The sequence below is a fragment of the Vanessa tameamea genome, chromosome 19, assembly GCF_037043105.1.
Source record: "Vanessa tameamea isolate UH-Manoa-2023 chromosome 19, ilVanTame1 primary haplotype, whole genome shotgun sequence".
Taxonomy (NCBI): Eukaryota; Metazoa; Arthropoda; class Insecta; order Lepidoptera; family Nymphalidae; genus Vanessa; species Vanessa tameamea.
This window is the reverse complement of record NC_087327.1, coordinates 5,355,350-5,378,172: the sequence shown is the minus strand read 5'-3', so window position 1 is coordinate 5,378,172 and position 22,823 is coordinate 5,355,350. Positions and strand designations below refer to the sequence as shown.

At 31.6% G+C, this 22,823-nt stretch overlaps 1 protein-coding gene across 1 annotated transcript in view; it reads right to left on the bottom strand.

Annotated features, from left to right (window-relative positions):
• Nucleotides 1-10,073, bottom strand: part of LOC113396100 (neural cell adhesion molecule 1-like) — a 141,176-nt gene extending 131,103 nt beyond the window's left edge. Inside the window, exon 1 of the mRNA XM_026633890.2 lies at nt 9,827-10,073. Within this exon, the coding sequence (XP_026489675.2) occupies nt 9,827-9,947 (121 nt within the window). The 5' untranslated portion in view covers nt 9,948-10,073. The remainder of the gene's footprint in view (nt 1-9,826) is intronic.
• Nucleotides 10,074-22,823: the final 12,750 nt, after the last annotated feature.

Genomic DNA, 22,823 nt, shown 5'->3' with positions numbered 1-22,823 from the left:
AGAATTAACAAAAATACACAAACAAAACAAGCACTCAACAGTCTGATTGCCGTAAGGAAACGTACAAAATAGATTAAATAACAGAACGTCCCTCGCTTAATTTTATTAAGAAGCTGTAATATTTCCTAATGAAGAAGTACTCAATATTAATAATTCAAAGTAAAACAAATTTCAGAACAAAAATCTTTAACTAAGGGACTTACCGTTTTCATTATTTATAAAAACCACCAAGAGATTTAACAGTTTCAACAATGAAGATAAATTTAGGAAATGCCCACGGGCCTGAGGTAATGTATTCTAATATGAAGTTCCCCGAAAAGTAAAAGCTTTAATAAAATACCATGAACGTTACATAAATAACAGCAATTCCTTGCTAACTTAAAAAATTCTAAGTACTTAAATGAAGAAAAAACGTATTTAAAAAATACGTCAGTTATTTTTTGTATTACAATTGAAATGTATTCGACTAAAATCGCTTGGCTCGACAATCTATCAATGCAGACTACAAAGATAAAATTTGGATTTAAACATAAGTTTATTATAAAAACGTAATCACGCATCGCATCCATTAAGATGATATTGATAATAAAATATCAACTAAGCAAGGTTTCACTTTGTATAAATGTTATCCATAGATCGGACGGAATAAATAATCACTGTCCTTAAAGGTACGAACTTATTGTATAATGATATTGTCTTACTCAGCCAAGCCCGAAATGATTTATAAACACAAGTTGAGCGTGAAAAAAATCAATTGCTTCTCAGAATTTGATCTCATTTAAAATCCACGTATTCTATCAACCAGATATATCATATTTCGACTCGATAACAGTAATTAATCGGATATAGAAAATGCATTGTTCGTTTTATTGCAGGACATTACGATGGATGTTATTTTCTCACGGTTGTTAATCGATCGCTGCCGCAGCGTTCCGGAATCGTGCTTAGTGGCTTAGACAAGTGCATTTGCTATTTCAGATTTTCCTGTAAATAGTCCTCTAGAGGAAAATAGACACAACCTCTATATTCAACCCATATATTCACAAACCGACAGTATTGGTTTTATTCTAAACATACTTACGTATAACATACTTATTCGGCCCCAAAAATTGATTAATATAGTTTTGATAGCTTGCACAAGATTTAAGTAAAATATAAAAAAAGATTTGATAAGGTCATGTTGAATTAAATTCCAATATAACGCTTTACGCTGTCATAAATTCGATATACGTACGTACGCTGATATTCGTTTTTTTTTTTTTTTGTTACGTAATAATATAATTATTCATGAAGATTAACTGAATTTACAAAAATATTATGGCAATTATTGAAAGAACTCCCTGTACCCGAGTAGTATATATTTCAACCAACCTTTTTTTTAATCGATTTTTATTTAATTATTAGCAGTATTCTATATTAAGTGGAATAGGTTATAATTTTATCATAAAATCCTATAAAAATTAGTTACTATGCAAAGTGTCCTAGTATAAAATTCAAAGGACTGAATTAATTATGACTGCCGCCAGATGATAAGCTAAAGGATTTAATATATTATGAATATTTCAAGTATTCCATTAATTGGGTGTTAAGTTTAAAAAGTTCAAATGTATGTGATTAATTAAGCTTTATCATACAACTATTTAGTGGGTATTAGGGCTTTGTGCAAGCCCGTCTGGGTAGGTACCACCCACTCATCAGATATTCCACAGCCAAACAACACTACTCAGAATTATTGTGTTCCGGTTTGAAGGGTGTGTGAGCCAGCGTGACTACAAGCATAAGGGATCTTAGTTCCCAAGGTTGGTGGCGCATTGGCGATATAAGGAATGGTTAATCATTTTTAAAGCGCCATTGTCTATGAGCGGAGATGACCACATACCATCAAGTTGTCCATATGCTCGTCCGCCAACCATATAAAAAAAAAACTACTTTCCGACCGTAGAATCGCCCATGTGAAGGAAGGAGTTAGACATAAGTGTCAATTCGCTTGAATCGATTCCGTCAACTGCTCCTACGTTACAAGTTTGGTGTTGCTAGTTCAATTCTTTGTTTTGCATTTTCATATTTCAGTTTAATAATAGGAATTATTTTGATTGTATTAACTAATTCGTTTACAATTTCGGTTTTGTTTTCGAATAGCATCGTTTCATATCAATTTGTTACCTGTCATCTTCTCTAAGGATTGTATAGAAAATCGGACGTAGTGTTTGTTATAACAGATTTATTAAATTAATGAAATATTCTATCATTGTTTCAAAGTCAAAGTCAAAAATCTTTATTCAATATAGAAGTGTTTACACTTGCTTATTGATTGTCAAAAATCTACCACCGGTTCGGAATTTAGCACCTCGGACCTGAGAAGAACCGGCGAAAGAAACTCAGCGGGATATATATATATATATATTTATTTTTTTTTTAACTTTTTTTTAAATTTTTGTTTCTTCAATTTGAGTATAAATTCAAATCCCTTTTCAATTGTCACATAGGTGTTTTTTCTTTTCGTGATACTTTTCATTCACGTTCTCTTTTTTCATGTTTTTTACCTTCGGTGTAGTACGAAATACATTCGTTTTCGATATGCTAAATATATTTAATGATATCCTTATGTTAAAAATTAAAAAATATCTATATTTATGAATATACCGATCGCCAACCCTTTAAAACCCGTAAGTAATTACGTAAAAAAACACTAGATTACAGATTAAAATTTTCATTAAAACGAATAAATTATAAACCTAATTATCATGTAAAACGGTCGTTCTAATTTTAACTTTTATCTTTTATCTGTGAACACGATAACGTAACAATTTGACACACGTACGGATTTAAAGCGACAGGTAACAAAACGCGCTGACCTCTGGTTACACCGCACCGTTTTTCGCACGTCACCTCTCGCTGCCTCTGACATTACAGTGTCATTTGTATTAGTCACCCGCGAATCTAAACACCAAAATTTAATTCTGAGCTAGGCTTGTTAACTACAACTGATTTTACATTTAACGTTTGAACTTTATCAAATGTATTTTATGTATAGTATGTCAAATTATTTATATAATGAGAATAGTGACTGACTCTTAAATATTTTTTATTAAAATATGCCGGCAGATGACAAAAGGTAAATTTTCACTGCCCGTAAACGTAGACACCCTAAGAAAGATTGATAATACTTTTCATAGTCATGGTTAATACCTCGGGAATAAAATTATAGTCCGCTATACCTGTAGTTAATCGGATTCCCTAACCCTTTAAACAGGGATAAAATATTAATTACTGTTGTTTGGTGGTAGAATATATAATTGGTTGGTGGTACCCATATTTCACGAAATCTTACCAAGTAATAACAACATAAAAGAAAAATATTCTTTCCAGTATAAATAAATGAATAAAAAATATAAATTTGTTAAGCTTTGAACTATCTATAAGTAATCTAAAACAAAGCGGCTTTCGGTTCCTGTCTGTATCTCCCCTCCCTTCTCCTAAACCACTCAACGGATTTGGATACGGTTTTCAAATAAATAGAAAAAGAAATAAATAAGGAAGATTGAATATATAAATTGGTTGAACTATAACGGCGTTTTATCCAATAAATTTGTTTTCGTAAATGGCTAATCCTGGCTAAACCTTAGAAGATACATCAAATAAAAAATCTTAAAAAAGTATTTATATATTAAGGTAAATTCATGATAACAATTTTTTCTATTATAAATTAGCAAATGTTTGGAAATCATTTTTCTCCAATTCATTATCAATCCTCATTCAGACAAATATGTCAATAATGTTGGGCATTTTATATAGATTAATACGTTTTTTACGTTATAACATTTGAATGAATACTTTATAAGAAATCATTGTTTCTAAATTATATGCAACGATACAAATCTTTCGCTGCGAAACCGGTAGGTTACAATAAAATTTGACCTTGGTGTCAATAGGAAATTTTATTGATTTTAGTATGGTAATACTTATATAACAAACACAAAAATGTTATATAATAAATAGATATACCATATTAAAATCTTCTTGGTAATCGCACTTCTTATTTACTTTATAAATAAATTGCAACCGTGCAACTCTGGGCGGATCGCTTGTAAGGTACATATATAAAATAGAAACGCTGACATAAAAATAAAAAATCTATTTTTAAATACAACATAGATCATAATTATAACTAGACACTCAACGGACCTTTCAAATATATCCCCACGTGTTAATATTAATAACTAAATGAACATTTCCTCTATGGGCCTCTTGCGTAATAAATCAATAAAGATAATTATAACTTCTATCCACGTTAATACCAAATGACAACAATATTGAATATCGAATTAAAATCGCAAATTAACTCTATCAATAATTTAATTATTTCCACAAATTCTTTTAAAATAATAAAAGCACTTTAAATAATTCATTCATGACAATATTGAACTAAGATTGATTAATCAAAGCGACCACAAACAATATCATCGAGTCAATGTAATAAGTTTTGGAAAGCCATTTAAATTACGTTATGATTTAACATTTAAACACACCCGTATATTATGTAAAAAACTGGGTCATATTGAGTTGCATCGGTAGTACGTAGACTATGTAATTACAGTAAAGCGGATGTGTAATTAATTTACGCCGGTTAAGCCCGCGTATTTTCGGCAAACAAATATGTGGTATGGGTGGCGGCGACCCACGCCAGAGTGAATCTATGCTGCCAATGTTGCCAACATCAGCAAAGATAGATTTGCTAGAAATGGCATCACATTTGTACTTGTCAATCTCAGCTGACTTTTTAAATTAGTCACATAGTATTTTGTTTAATTTAGTATAGTATTTAATGTTATTATATTATATGTTACCTGTTCTACGTAACAACATTTGTTTAAAACGTCATTACATAGTATAAAACAAAGTCGCTTACCGCTGTCTGTCTGACCCTGTGTATGCTTAGATCTTTAAAATTACACAACGGATTTTGATGCGGTTTTTTTTAATAAATAGAGTGATTGAAAAGGAAGGTTTATATATATAATACATGTACAATATACTAGAGAAACACTGATAATATTAGAGGTATCTGAAGTGATGTCGTAAATAAACACATATATTTGCGCTTACATTGCAAACGCTGGCTCAACTCTACAAGATAGTTTAAAATAATATACCACAGTATTGTACACCTTAAATAGGTATACAATGATAAAAAGTCTGCAATGGTATATGTCTATCTCTTAGGGATGGCCCACAACAACCTTTTTTTTTATCCTTTACTTTTACGAGAAATAATGGCTTATTTTCGAAGCGATTTTAAGCAATACAGCATTAATTCTTATCCAATTTAGTACCTTAAATACACTGTACGTTTAATATAGAACAATATGATAGCCTGAAATAAGTATATGCACAACAAAAATGAAATTATCTACTGTATTAATCATGACGGAATGGTGGCTAGAATTAAAATTTGCTACGAGGAAATATTGCTAGAATATTTCCTTGTAGCAAATTTTATTTCCCTTTTCGAAAAATGAACCATATCTTCAAATGCTTAACGAAGAAATACAAATTTAAGTATAATATCTCGAACCACGACTAATTCTTGTAGGCTCATTAAGACAAGAAAGTCGATAGAGGCGTGACTGTTTTTACTATACCAAAACTGCTATTGTAAAGAAGCATAACTAATTCGTAACATGTTTATTTACTGCCAACCGAATACCCATAAGCATCTTTAATATCACTGATTCAACCTACACATCTAAAGTATTGTGATGTCACTCGACGCCCTTCGTCTCACTCACATATGTCACTTCTGATAAACTCTTAATTCTGTGGTACGAACTTTATACAACTACCACCGAAAGTTGCAATATATCCAACCAAAATAATTATTTGGGTTATACTCGGCATCGCGTTTGAAGGATTAATTTTTAATCAAGACTTAAGTCCTAATCAAAATTTGAACAGGTTCGGTAAATATTACGCACCTTGTTTGACAAATTAATTTTACGTTAATATTAGCTTTTCCGATGTTCGTTTATTTCTTAATGCAATTTTAAGGCTCATACTTGTATTACTATGAGGTAAGTGGTATATTTTATCACATGCATTATTTCGTTCAAGAAGTACCAATTAAATTTATGTGATGTATGTGTGTGCAAGAAAGAGATAGAAGAGTTAGTGTAGCTACACAGGTTACATACTGAGGTTGTCAGATAGCAATAACTTTTAACCAATAAGATCGCACTGTTCTTCTGTAATTTGGGGTAATTAAAGTATTATATTAATTATTGGCTTAGGTAGTAAGTTAATTCCTGAAATGTATTCTTCCACTTCTTTGGCCAGTAGGTATTTATTAACTATTACCAAATGTATTAGAAATAATTAAAATGAATTGCTTTATTTAGGATTTATCAATAATTAATGAAGAATTTTATTCATAAATACCATATCAAGTTTAGTTGAAACGCCAAGGTCACGATCGAATCAAACCAATATTATAAGCTCCTGAGTTGGTTTTAATCAAATATTAATTAAATAGCAATAGCAAAAATAATACCGAATATAAAGTTAATAAGCAATATAAAGAAAATATTGAAACACAGTAACTTTGAGACGTGACTTCAAAGTTTATCTGGAAATCAGCGATACGTTATATTAAAAAACTTTTCAAGTTCAGGTGACATCTACACCGATGTAAGGGAATTGGTATTCGCATCAGGGAAAAGATAATTACTATCACGAAATAGTCGTCTACGATGTGTTACGTATTATTATGAGATAATACTTTTCAAGATTTTTTTTTTTGAATTTCCAAACCCGTATCTTAGTAATTGTTTGTCTAACAAACGTAAAGTAAAGACGCTAATATCCCACAGCTGGACAGGAAGAAATTCCTAGGAAGAAAGTTAGTTACGATGAAAACTCAATACTACTTGCCAGGATTTGAACCGGCACTCTCCATTTAAGATGGACTTATATTATCCACAGGACCAACTCAGCTCTAGTGAACTTGCACAAGAAAGTTTCAACAAAACGTAAATATAGTCAGTTTATATTCAAGAGTTAAATAAAGGAAAGACGTAATAGTACTTCAATAAGGAAAAATAATATTCATATTATTTTAAATTCAACGGTGAAGATATCTCCATACGCAATAAGATGCATACATTTCTTCCGGGCCAAAAGCGCCGAGAATATAAAGATGCAAAAGTGGGTGACAGTAAGTGCACCCGCATGCACAGTATTTAAAATTTTCTCGGCAAGCAAAAGACAAGCGCGCAGCCTCCGCGCCGTCACAGGCAGATTTCCATAACCATTGCGATTCTGGTATGTTAGACTACGTTTGGCGAAACGCCAAACAATTACTTTGTCTCGTCAAGAACGTTTCTTCGGCTGATGGGACTTGAATGTCTCACACTTGCCTCAGATATTCCTTTTAGAGTTCCGCATCAAACGAGACCGTTATTTCAATATGTATATCAATTACACGGAAATCTTCACCGTATATTCTTTATGAATATCAATGATGCTGACAAAAATATGTTATAATTAAATATTGCGATATGATGTATTCCGTATATGGTAACTATACAATCAGGCAAGTATTGTCTTGTATGTGTATAAATATCAATCGCCATGACGATTGATAGATCGATTATAGAAGTTAATATACCGCAGCGCTAACTCGCCGTAATTGAAATAAAATTGATAATTAAAAAAAAACTTTTGCCGAGAAAAAAAATCTTAAATGACATTTTTATGGTTATCCATCAAAAGTCGTTGAAATCAGTTAATCTCAAATATTATAACATAAATTTTCATATATGCATTTCATTACATACAAATTAAGAGATTTATGTGCAACTTTACAATTTCAATGCTACGTTTAAATGTTTTACACGAAAAAAAAATAAAAAATAATAAAAGCAATTGTATTTAAGAAATAAAGTCAGAGCTGAAAAATCATAAAGGTAAATTCATCCAATAATGGAAATATCTACATCGATGACACTTGAAAATGGCTTGACAAGACAAAGAAATTGGCGTGACGCCAGCCGCATCCCGAACGAAAGCTCCACAGTTTTCTCCTAACGGGCTACGAAATAGGAAGCGGGCCGATCAAAGATTGCTCTGTTTAAAACAAGAATGCAAAGTTTTGTTGTTCGAAACCGATAGTAGCTTCCGAAATAAAAATGCAAATTGTTCTACTTCCCTGTTGCCGTTCCGTACTACACGAAACTTGTGCTTTTAGTATTTCTGAACGTTCAGGCAATTTTAATGATGTCCCACTTTAGACACGGGTAAACTTTCAAATCGAAACATAACATAATAACTCCTCTACATATATAATATTATAAAAATAACTTTAGAATTTGATAGAAGTACAACATAATGCAATTTATATATATTTCATTAGTAATGTAAAATATTGAAGAGCGTTCTGTATTTAATGGCAACTTGATATGATTTTTATTTCGTATAAAAATCTTAGGCCCAGATCACGAACCCAATCTATATAATAAACTCAGAAAACAGTGACGAATATAAATTTTATACAAAGATATCTTCTTCCAATTTTAAAGACGATATAAAATTCCAATTTATAAAAGTCTAGATTAAAAATCTAATCCAATAATGTATTTGGAATAAATAAACTTTTCTAATTAATCCCCAATTTACCTTGCAAAGCCTATATCTTTCATAACAAACATTCAGCACACAATTACAAATTCGGATTTCATTTACCAATGAGAGTTTTACTTTGATTATTATAAAGTAATTATTCAATATTAAACAAAGACAATTTAATATGAATTTTAACAATGGAAAATTAACAATTATATTAATAAATTAAAAAAATAATAATTAAAAAGTAAACTTTTTTTTATTTATTAATATTCATAAGTATTTTTGCCTTAAATGAATCTGACAAGTAATTACATAATCCTGTTTATTAATTTTATTTATTGTTCAAATTTAACTGAATATGCACAGATAAATTTATAGATAGATACAGTTTACATGTAGAGGTTGACGCGTACTAAGATTTCACTAAATTTAAATTTTCAGCAGGGCTCTGAAGTAAACTTAAAAGTTTAAAGATATCATATAATTATGATCATTTACCATTTGCAGATTAGACGAATGTATCACGCTAAAACGAATTAAGATATTACTTTAACATTCCGCGAGAAGCCGTTACGAACGCTAGTTAGTATAGAATTTAAAAACGGAATAAAAAATAAATGTAAAGTCAAACGGGGCTCACCTGCAAGTGGTACACCGCGTTGAATAATAAACGAGTTTCACGAATATGTCCTCGAGGAATATTATGTTTGACATAAAACTTGCTTTAAAAGAAAGATTATAAAATCGGAATGAAATTTATTAAAATATATACGAACTCATATATAATACGAATTTGAATATCGATATATTATAACTTACAAACTTTGTATAACTAATGTTTAGTTAGACGATAATTTCTCTCGTTCTCTCATCATTGATTTCACATTCGAAAGAAGAAGATAGAGCATTTTTTAACTAAATAAAATATAAGCTAAAAGGTTTACTGCACGCATACAAATTTGACTCTTATATTCATTTGCATACTATCTACATTTGTCTCAATACTAATTGGTTGTTGAGTAACTAAATAATGTTCCTTGTATAAAAATGTTACCATTTCAAATTAGTTTCATAATAATCGATACCTCACATAACATGATATAATATTACTGCACTTAAACTTCAATATTTAAATTTATTTGAGCGATATATAATGCTACCAAATTATGAGCGCTATTATCGCGAACTGCTAAAACTACTTACTTACCTAAGTCCTCCGCATCTTCGCTCCATTCGCCTGTCCCTATTACACGGTCCACTGACATTGCCAGTAGGAAGTTCCACAGGACTAACTTCATCATCCCATCACTTATTATCCACATCCCCATATTTGCTCGTTAAAACTTCACATTATATAATTCTTGATTTAAATGAGCTCTTTTTGTAATTACAGTTCGTCTTTGACACTGTTATATTCACTCGTTATTTGTTAATGTCCCTCTTAGGTTCATGTAGATAAATACGAATCGACTTAAAATTTACTAAGAAACAATTAAAATTAAACTTTACGCTTCAGTTATTAGAGATTTTTATTAAATTTATGAACTTTGTTTTGTTACCTATTGAGGATTTTCCACACTTGGTTTGAACTATTGAATTCATTCATGTCGCTGATTTCAAGCGACAATTATTTTCCATTGAGTTTTTATACAAAAACCTTCCGTGAAAACCGACCCATAGTTTAATTTTATGTATTTATTTCAAACTATAAAATTTCAAAATTCCAAAACTTCGGTAGTATTTTATTTTAAAACAGGAATATCGCGTTAGTGACTTTTATTAGGTGCGTATAACTTTTGTACATCGATGTGTTTGTTGAGATACCGTTGTAACGCGTTGTTTATTGTATTTACGCACGGGCAGGCCAGGACCCGGTTAAATATGTCGATGAATAATTCAGGACTCCTTTAGCTGGAGGACGGACACCTGAAACAAAGTTCCGTGTTTAAAAGCGACTACGTTTAGAATTTGCTTATTATTAAATTCCACTATAACTGAAATTTTCATATCATAAAATTGCAGATTGATTTTTAATTAATATTGTTTTAAACACAAAAACATTGAGAACATAAGAAAACTTTCATTAAAAATAATTAGCTTCAAAGTAAACCTATAAACGCACTGGGATGAAATTCTCAGCAGCTCTGTATCATAGAGGGCGTATTCTATTTATTTTAAAAAGAATTCCCTGAGAAAAATTTAACAAAAGCTTTCAAGAAGCAAATCCTTCATCAAAGCAGCTCAACGACCCGTAGCGAGTGCCGAAGCGCTAATATAGTTTAGGAGACAGTCTGTATAGCTTAGAACACGAAGTATAATAGAAATGACATCAATAACTTCTAAGACTCTTAATCTATTTTTATTCATATTACATTATAACTGGATATTTTGATTGGTCAAACGATCTTAGATCTTATATTAGGTATTATATATCGTTCGTTTGTTGAAAAAGGGGCGGCTATATATGTGGATAAGACTAACCAGTAACATCCATCAATGGAAAACTAATTGAAATAACGGATTAAACTACGAAACAATAAATAATAAACTGGGAAATGACAGCAACAAATTATTTTATATTATAATTTTAGAATTTATTTTATTAATTCATACTTAACTAGCGGAACTTTACCGACAGCACACAAACCGTCACCCCCCATTTTAGCGCCGCGTGGAATTAATAAGCCTATGTCCTCCCCCGGGATTCCAACTATCTCCAATTTTCATCTAAATCGGTTCACCGGTTTAAGAGTGAAGACGTAACAGACAGACCTACTTTCACATTTATAATTTTAGTATAGATGGTACGACATGTAAAAAAAATAGACGTGATTGGACTAGAAAAAAATGATGGTCAAAGTTAATCTAATTGTTTATGACAGACACACAGAGACCTTTGTAAATTAAATATTCTCGTATGTAGGTACAACATATGTTAATTATTTGGTTCGATTTGGGTTCAGGTCGATCTTCTGTAATTGCCATGACACTAATACTCTGCGTACTGTACCTTTTAAGGAATATCTGACGTGATGTCGTTACGAAATATACGGAATTACCGCGTAAAGCTTATAGAACTTTGTTAAACTCGTGACTATAATAATTGCGCTATTTACATTCCCTTTGTATCAATGACACTTAAATACGTCATAATTGTGATATGAAATGACTTCAAACGGAAAGCGCTTTTAGAACACTCGAAACCAATTAAGAAATGTTTGTTTCTATTTCAAAACAAAACAGTGATCATTTGAGACTCAAATTTAATGAGACTATCTTAAACGGCAGTCGTTCTGAGCATATTACTCAATATATTTTGTACTTTTCAAAAATAGATTTATGTACCACTTGTTTCTTTAATATTAATTACTACCTTATAAATTAATTACTTCAAGACTTTAATATTATCTGTGTAAGTATTTTTTTGTGATATAGAAAGGCGTGGACGTGTGAATGGGTCAAAGTATGGTAAGTGGTCAGCACTGCCCATATACATTGACGCTGTAAGAAATAATAACCATTCCCTACATTACGACAATGCGCCACCAACTTTAGGAGCTAAGATGTTATGTCCCGTGCCTGTAGTTACACTGGTTCACTCACCCTTCAAACCGGAACACAACAGTACTAAGTATTGATGTTTGGCGGACAATATATGATGATTGGGTGGTACCTAGACGGGCTTACACAAAACCCTACCACCAAGGAAATTTTGATTATCGATGCGGATTATAATGTTATGATATCGTACAATAATTAAAAATTAGGTATATTATAAAACTACTTTCAAATTAAAATAAATAAACACTTTTATCCGGCACTTGAAAAAAAAAAAACGAAAATAAAATTTGAATTTTTTGTTTTCATGAAAATTATTTTCATGTATAAACAATTTTAATCGCCTTAGAGCTAAGTGTAGCATTGAATTATTTTTATAGTTCGTTATTTTATCCGTATTGATATTTATATTCGAAATAAAGCAGCAAAATATCCACTGAAAACGAACATAATTATTTATTAATATCTATCTTTGTTTGAATCTAAAATACGAAATGCAAATGCAAATTTATTTCTTAGGAAGCTACTACGGATCAGCTTACATACGACTATGAAATATATACAATGACATATAAATTTAATTGTATATATTTGATTATGTAATTAATTTTAAAAAATAGTAACTCTAGACCGATATGGCCCAGTGGTTAGAAAGCGTGCATCTTAAGAGTGCGAGTTCAAACCCGGGCCACCACTGAATTTTCGTGGGCTTAATTACTCATAATATATCTCGTGCGTAGTGGAAAAAGCTCCAAACCTTCTCCTCAACGAGAGAGGAGGTTCAAACCCAACAGAAGGACATTAACAGGCTGCTACTTAATAGTAACTACAATTAATTTCTGGTTTGCCATTCGCCTCATCTACTAAAATATGGTATTTATATATTTCGATTTTGAACGAATGAAGTAAAATTCGATAAACCTGTATAAACAAAAGCACAATTTCAAAACATGTAACCGGCTTGTCATGTAAAGATCCAATCGTGTTTCAAGGGGATAGATTCTTGGAAAAACTACTAAAACATAAAAGCTAAAAGATAAGTCATAGTACGATATACATTTATCTCCTCTAAAATTATTATGATGTAAAATTTGTTTGTTTGTATGTATGGGGTAATTTACGAAACTAATGATAAAAAAAAAATCACCACGGAAAAACGCATTACGCGTTTCCCTGAAGTGAAGGGGGTATGTGGGACCACTAAAAAACCAGGGGTACACTCTTTTCAGCGGGCGCCACAGGATCGCTTGCAACCGTAAACAACCACTGGTAGAAACCTACATAATTCCTAAGTATTATAAAGTATTTTTTATATCATATATCGTATCTTTAGTAATAAATTACACCCGTGCAAAGACGGGGCAGATCACTAATTAAAAATAAAACATTCAAACTAGAACGCAAACATACTTTACTCTAGTAAAGCAACAACCGAATTAGGAATGAAACGAGTATGTCGAACAGAACCGGCAAGAAACAAAGGTGTTACGCGTTTTCATTGATTCAATTTCACATTTCGATCAAGTTTTTATATATGTATATATATTATCAGTCTTTCAATTTATATCCTTACAAAGCCTATTGTAGAGAAATAACCTTAAAACCTATTTATTATTTACACAATAAAAATGTACCTATAACAATTAAAATGAATATTGTACTTAATGAAAGGTTAACTATGTGCTCGTTAAATATAAATCGAAAAAAATTACTATGTAGTCGAACATACGTATTTTTTTTTTTTTAAATATTGGACAACATCACATACACTACTCTGATCCCAATGTAAGCAGCTAAAGCACTTGTGTTATGGAAAATCAGAAGTAACGACGTTACCACAAACACCCAGACCCGAGACAACATAGAAAATTAATGAAATTTTTCTACATCGACTCGGCCGGGAATCGAACCCGGGACCTCAGAGTAGCGTACCCATGAAAACCGGTGTACACACTACTTGACCAAGGAGGTCGTCAAACGTATACAAACATACATTTAAATTCGTAAATACATATATGGACAACTTAAATAAAAATAGAAAACTCGAGGGCTTCCAAAATCATCCACCTTCACATAAAATTATAGTACTTAATATATCGTCAAAATATATAAAAACTTTATTAAATGTTGCTTTAAAAATAAACAAATGACTGTTACAAATGTACACACAGACAAAACGGTCTTGTTTGCATTATAAAAATACGGTAAACTCATCTAAAACTCATTAGTGAGAAAATCATAAACACAACACGTAACTAACGATTTATAATAACGTCTTATGTACAAAAACCAAGTAAATGCCTCGGTAAGTTTATATTACAGTTTTATGAGGTTGTAATTTTTCGACCTCTGTGATGTCGTGTGCACGTTAACGGAATTAACCTTGGCCTTCATTTTATTTTATTTCAAAAAACAATGAAGACCGCAATGGACCACAAGGTAAGTAGATACCACCTTCGTAAACATTGACTCTGTAAAAAATATTATCCATTTCTTACAGCAAAGGAAATAATGTTATGTTTGGGCCTATTATTACATTGGCTCATTTACCCTTATAAACAAAGGCAAATGTCAAATGGTGGTAAGTGGACACCATCACCATATACATAGGCACAGTAAGAAATATTAACCATCCCTCACGTGCGCTCAATGCGCCGCCAACCTTGGCAACTAAGATGTTAAGTCCATTGTGACCCTAATTTCCACTGACACACTCATTGTTTAAACTTATTCTTTGTTTTGGGAGTTTGATAAGTGATGAGAGGGTGCTACCTACTCAGTCCACCGAGTATTGTGTTTTGTTTAATATATGTATGTTTTAGTGGCTGGTAGCTATCCTGAATAAATTGCACAAAATATAATACAGCTTCAGTTACTTATACGCACCAGATTTAATACTATTAATGATCACATTATTTCTAACCTGTCAGTTGAGGAGACCTTTGCCGAATAAATTGACCTACTTATTGGTAACTAACCAAAAATTTTGTATTTGATCATTTTACAAGATCTAAGCTCTTAAGAAAAGTGTAGTACTAGCAGATAAGAATAGATTAACCCTATCTCATCCCGTGGGTGTCGTAGGAGCCGACTAAGGGATCTCTGCTAAGCGCATCCATCAATCGGGCTCGGTCGTTAACACCTCAACCAACCATAAGATTTCGGGTAACCAATCCATATGCAAAAGCTTTCCCAAATACACTTGGCGTCAGATATATATATATATATGTATCGGCTGAGAAAATCTGCTAAATATTTTTTTCATGTCCTCTTAACCGACATCTTTACCGAAGATTGTTTCAATCCGGATAGGCAAAGCTGAATTTCCTTGTGCTTAGTTTATCTTTATAATTCATCTTTTGCTCGGGACACTACACATGGGGCTTAAATATTCATTCTGAGGGGATACCTAACCCCCAAACAGCGGAGCGCCATATGACCATTAGATCAACCGCCATCTTAAAAATATACTTCAATTCAAATTTATTTTTATTCAACTAAACACTACAATAAAGCGATTTTGAATCGTTGAAATATTGAAAGCAGGCTTGATATGGCAAGAAACACCAAAGACTTCTTAAGATTATTTAACTTCACTAACATTCCTTAATGTAATCTTAATAAAATTATTATCACGCTGATTAAACATTTATAGTGAAACGAGTAGTGACCGTTGGGTTTTTACTAAAATTACTAGGTATGTTTTAATTATAATAACAAAATATTCAATATAAATGATAGGGCAGTAAAATTATATACATTTACTAAATTTAAATGTAAATAATTAATTCGTGGAATCAATTATACTATACAAGAGCAATTATTGAGTTTCTTGTAGATTCTACTCGATAGCATCTGTTTAATTTATATTTATATCAATTGCGCTTGTAGATAGCCTAATTGAATAAACTTGATTTTTGTGTTATATTTTCCTCTATTCATACAATGTAAATATATAAAAACTTAATCTCTAACATCATTTTATTTAAGTGATCTCATTTTAATACGAGCACAATTAACAAGAGCGAAGCTACTATGATTGATGATTTTGGTTATGATATATTGTTTTAAATGTATGTGTTGAATAATACATGAAATAAATACGAAACGGCAGCAAATCTAAACATTTAAAAAAATCATATTCCTCAGTGTTATTCGACCCAAACGTGCATTTTGTTTCATCATCATTCATCGTCATTTTGCTTTTGATAAATGAATTTAAAAATAGTTGCTGTCATGCCATTTCTATTATATTTTGTTCTAAGATCATCGCGCAAGCCAACGCATTCATCTAAGTATAAAACACCAACAATGCAAAGGGAATCAGTGAAAAACACTTCCCATTATTTAAGCGCACCTTTTTGTCAGCATAACATAGTATAAAATATAATTAATTGCCTTAGCACCTACGATTTCAACGAAAATTTATGTATGATATACCGTTAAATAATTCAAATAATGAGCTGATTTCGCGAACATTCAATAATTAGTCATAATTCAATTACATTCAATTAACACCTTTCTATATTTCATTATTTATAATAACTAATATAAATCATCATATGTCACTACAATGAAAGCGAGTTTGAATGTATCCATAATCATCATTTATATTTTTAATTATATTACAAAACAAAACAAAGAAATAACAATTGTTTTGATAAATTGGTGAAATCATATGAAAAAGTCATTTGTTTAAAAACAAAACGTAAATAAAAAAAATTTAAAAGACTCACAGATTCTTACGTACTCTCCCTAATATAAAAGATTCGATCTTATTTTTAATAAATACTTGGTTATGTTTGATAATAATGTTTCGTTACGAAATATCTAAATAATGTTTCAACACCTTAATAACACAAAGGCTTACTTGAGATGTTGAGTTGACTTTCATTGACTTATAGAAAACGATCAGAGCTAAGAAATTGCTTCGTACTTTGTAAGTAAATGCTTAAATATTACTTGCTTAGTATTTGTTGTATTATTGAGGCAATGTTATAATAAATTTTCTTTCCATTTATTTTAATTTTTTCCATAAATGTTTGTTTATAAGTCTATATATATATAATATATGTTTATGGACGCGTATAAACAAATTAAAAATTTTAAGTATGTAATTCTCTTAAGAAGATTTGGCATATTTAATTATTCCTTTTAAGTTTCCATTTAAATATTAAATTATATACGTTTAATTATATTTGTAAATCCTACATTCCATGTATATAAGGACATATTTTCTTCTAGATAAAAGGTCACACCGTGCGATGTTTGCGCAAACAGAATAATTATAATTCAAGCATACTTACGAAAGTCTCTAACAGCTAAACAAATCCGCAAAGTCAACGTTATGCCGCATTAATACATTAGACGTAAGATTAACAGTGCCAACTAGATTCCAAATCGTACATAAGTACTAACTTAGCCGAGTCAGCGTTTTAGAAATATCAGCTTAAACATACTGCATTCCCAACACTGAAGTTCACAATTCACGTGTATAGTTACGGGGTAAAGTGAGCGAACACGAAGTTTAGAGTGAATGACAAGCATGCATTACTAAACAGGCGTGTTACCAGGCGCGCGGTGCGCGGTGGACTGGCTGAAGGCTCGTACGGCGACGTCGATGCGTATACCTTGCTAACTTGCCACCTTCGAGGGCGGTCCCCCGCCCTCAGCAGGTAAACTCAGTAGGTACATATTAATTACTGGGACCCAAATTAGCGCGTTGACCGTGCGAAAGTTCTCGTTAAACCTTGTCAAAACGCTCTCGCGAATAATTCGTAATTTTACTCTTTGTTTAAATAGATGTTTTGACTCAGCCTCGCTTTACCGTTAATTACTGATCGTAATAACTTAATATGTGTTTTTTCGGAACATTGTCTAATTTTCATTTCACGCAATATTATATGAATACAAAACATTTCAATTTCGCAATGTCTGGTATAAAAATAAAAAAACGAGCTTATAATTTATTAATTTTGTACATTTCATTCGTATATATTGTAGGAATATAATATTCTTGCAGATTGCTTGAATTTTCCAAATTAATTATGTATTCCATTGTTTTATAGGTTCATACATAATTCTGGGCTAGGAAACTCATTATATTTACAATTTATACTATTTTATTATTATTTAACATTTACTACAATCACTACCCCCGCAAATAATACTTAAGACTGATTTAAATTAAAAAAAAAGAAATATTAAATAATATAATTACAAAACACAAATAGTTTTTAGTTCCATCTTTATCGTTGATTCAACTCTGTCCATTAAATTAAAAATACAATAAAAAAATAAAAAAGCCTTTTATTCCTTTACTTAAATACAATTTTAGTTACTATTTACATTTTTAAGTTACTTAATTTTATTTTATTTATTAATGTAGTTTCCCTAATCTAGTTGATTTAATTTACTTTACTTATCTTAAATAGATAACCTAATAAATTTAAATTTACCAATTAATGTTAAAATAAATTTAAGCAAGAACCCCTGTTAGGGTAAAGGCCTCCAAAAATTGCCATTGTTCCCTGTAGAGTGCTATTTGGCCCCAGTTTGGGCCAGCAATTCTTCTGATATCGTCTTCCCATCGTGTTAGCGGTCTTCCTCTACCCCGATTTCCTAGCGGGCCTTCCCAGAAGGTTGCCTTCACGGTCCATCTTTGATCTCTAAGCCTCGCTACGTGGCCTGCCCATTTCCATTTTAGTTTTCGAGCGTAGGTGAGGGCATCAGTAGCTTTAGTAATGGATCTTATTTTTGTATGACGCATCTTATCAAGTTTCTTTACCTTGAGCATGCTTCTCTCTATTCCTCGCTGACAAGTGGTGAGGCCAATATTTCATGTGCTACCTTTAAGGCTTCGTTCGTGATGTTATCTGATCCGGGGGATTTGAACCTTTGTATTGTCTCTATAATTTCGGATTCAGTAATTGCTTCAATGTTTTCTTCGCTATCATGTCTAGTGGTGCAGAGTAGTAAACGCATAGCTGTGTTTGTGCTGTTGTAAAGTGGATTTTTGGTTAGAGTGCTACCATTTTATAGGTTTTTATAAAAGTCGGTTGCTATAGTGATAATATCATTACGGTTGGTTACTTCTTTGTCAGTCTTCTTTAGCCCTTCTATCCAAGTTTTATGCATTTTGAGGTCCTTACAAGCCTTTTTTGTGCTACTGATGAGGTTTATATGTCTTTCTATGATGTATTTTTTGTGTTTCCCGTAGTCGTATTTTATATATTTGTTTACTAATTTATAGGGTGCCACTAGTTCATTTTGCATCGAACGAGATTTGTTTTTAATTTGCTGCAATACTTTTCTTCTTTGTAATAGGTTCAATATTCGTGCCGAAAATATTTTTTTGCTATTGTGTTCATTTCCTGTTATTTGGGCTGATTTTAGACTACACTTGATTTGAGATTTCTAGTTCGCTTTTCAGCTGGTTTATTTTTCTACTAATAAATTTGACTCTACTTTTCTTTTGACTTGTTAGTTTCACTATTGCTCTGATTATCCTGTGGTCTGACGGATAGTTCAAGTTCAAAGTACCAATATCATGAAATATTCTGGGTTGGTTTGATAGTATATAATCTATTTCGTTTTTATTTTTCCCATTTGGAGATCTCCATGTCCACCTTTTGTTTGGCTTCTTTTTGAAACATGTATTTATTATTGTTAGTTTATGTTCTAATGCAAAATCAACAAGCCTCTGTCCTCTTTCATTTCTCTTACCGCAGCCGAATTATTTTAATAACATATGTTCACCTCTCTTGGGAATACCAATTTTGCATTAAAGTCTCCCATTAGTATAACGATGTTGTGTGCTTTGTCTAAAGCAGAGTCGACTGTTTTGTAGAATTCGTCAATTTTGTGCTCGCTTGCTGCTTCTGTTGGTGCATATACTTACGTATTATGGTGGCCATATAACCTTGAAAGTCCATATTTAGTACTGCGACCCGCTCCGTTAGACCACTGAAACTTACTATATTGGTTTTATGCGATTTGTGTATTATAAAACCAACCCCGTATTTGCCGGGAGTACAGCCTACATAACAGAGTATAAAGCTCTCGTTTCTATTTTAGAACCCAGTCGCCTCACTTCAGATATTCCTATTACGTCGTACTTAATATCTTTTATTGCTTCTTCCTGTTCTAATAAGCGGTCGTATGACGATAATGTTCTGACATTGTATGTTGCAATATGTACTTATAAGAACTTTTTATAGTTTTTGCACCCTGTAGCAGTGGTAACTTCCTTTGGAGGGTTATGGTCGTGATCTTCCACGGTGACCAGCCGGCTTGGAAGATGTTGTTTATGTTTTGTTTTCGTTTTGTTATTTCTCCTGATTTTTCACTATTTATTTCAGGTAATCATGCCTTTTTTCCATTTCTATAAATTTTTCTTCAAACATCCTGCCAATATTTAGTGTGACTTGTTCTGTAACATTCTTTTCAGTTTCCCGGATTTCTAATCTTTGATCTTCCAATTCCTTTGTTACTTTGTTCAACGTATTCAGAATTTCCTCCATGATTTATGATTCAAGTTGTTTGTTTTGGTGCAGGTGATGCCCTCTATTAGTGCGCCTTAAAAATAATTAATCTCTTTAGTGACATAGAGCCCTCGTTATTACCTTTATAATTGTGAATTGCGTTGTAGTGCATCCATAGATCCTCAAATGTCGTTAATCGTAAATGTCGTACAGGTGCTGCACTCTATTGGTACGTCTCAGCACTAATTAGGTGCTATTGATTTACTCGATCCTTTGGTGACGTTATTGAGGTACAAGCTGGTGTAGTGTAACCTTGTTCTAGTAGGGTCGCTGCGTATGCAATGATGTTAAATATATGGTAGCAATATGCAAGTCATCACTTTAGGCTATGTTTTTTATTCATTTTGTTTTTGTAGCACTTTATTGCATGTTTATTTACTTATTTACACAGGAAATATTAAGAAATGGAATGTCTTGAAAAAACTCAGTAATGTCCACAGTGTAGTAAAAAAAGATATTGATGTACACTTTGTTTTCTTCCAGTATTTGCTTGCTTCTAAAGTTTTAAACGTCTGTCTTTTATTTATCACCAGATCACTAATCACTTTGACTTTACATACATTTAGTATTTGCCGTTCAAATGTCACTTTTTAGGTCTTTTCTTTAATAAGTTTTGCGGAGCCGATGTTTACCGTGGCACAGGCAACTCTATCCATTAACACGAGTATAATTACTTATAGCCTTGAGAATTTGTGTTATGGATATGAAACTAAAAAAATTATAAAATATTTTTTTTATCATATAGATATTTATGCATAAAGTTAATAAATAAAATATTAAGGTCTAAATTTACATTTAACTTCAATCATTCATTTTATTTAAGATACGTTATCAACCAATAATTCAGCATTAACTCCGACCATGATAAATCCTCATTGCGCTTTGTATTTCCAGTGTTCAGCTCATCGAAATAGAGCCGTCGGTAATTATAACAATAGAACAAAATCAACTCATCTGGATATAACTCCTGAATAAAACACTCATTCATCTAATTTAATATTTCTATTTTAAAAATAAATATAAATAAATTTATTACAGTAAAGAGTATCAGCCTGATACATCGATGACCTACAGCTGGCCAAAGTCTCGCTCTTTTTTTGTCTGGAGTTTCAATGCGGATTGATGGATACAAATGTGCCGTGTTTTTATTTGACTACCAATCACTAGATTCATTATAAACATAATTACGTAATTGATAATAGGACTTTGTTCAAACCCGTCTGGGTAGGTTACCACACACTCATCGGATATTCTACCTCCAAACAGCAATACTTAGTGTTCCGGTTTGAAGGGTGACTGAGATATAATCTAGCTCCTAAGGTTGGAATAGTTAATACTGCTTACATCGCCAATGTTTATGGTCGGTGTCACTTACCATCAGGTGGCCCATATTATGCCCGCTACCTATTGACCGCTACATGAAAAAAAAAAAACACTTAAAAAATCTGCGATAATTTGAACCCGTTATTGGGATTTTCCGAAGACACAAAAACGCTCCTTTTTACGTATAAACACAAAACTAAACACCCATTTCCATGTTTATAACTTAATAATTCAAAAACTTCCGTACACACTTTCATCCTCAAATTCACTCTCCTGGGTGATGAATTTTTAGAAACGCTTTCTTTAACTCGTACACAGAATCATAAATAGCGATTCCTTTATTTCAAGCATTCAACACAAAGGCGAATTTCTAAACAAAATATCATCCCCCATTTAACTCGCTTAGAAGATGAATGAAAAATCCTCTCTTAGTGCTCACCTGCATTCCATAAGAATGACTATGCAAAATTTGATCCTGTTAGACACCACGGTTAGGGTTTTTATTAAGTAGAGTTTAATAATATGACTACTAATATTTTACTGCACTTCCGACTAGAATTGTTTTTTTAATCATAATTATAGTTCTCGATGATACAGATGATATAGTTTTTTGTTGAAAAGAATATGTTCAAAAAGTTTCTATATAATATAAATAATATTAGTACAACTAACATCTTGTTGTTACAACAGTTTAACTAGGCAAATTATAATTTAAAAATATTTACACAATCAGATGCTTATGTTGCCTTCCGCACGTAACTATGAACAAACTAATTTACT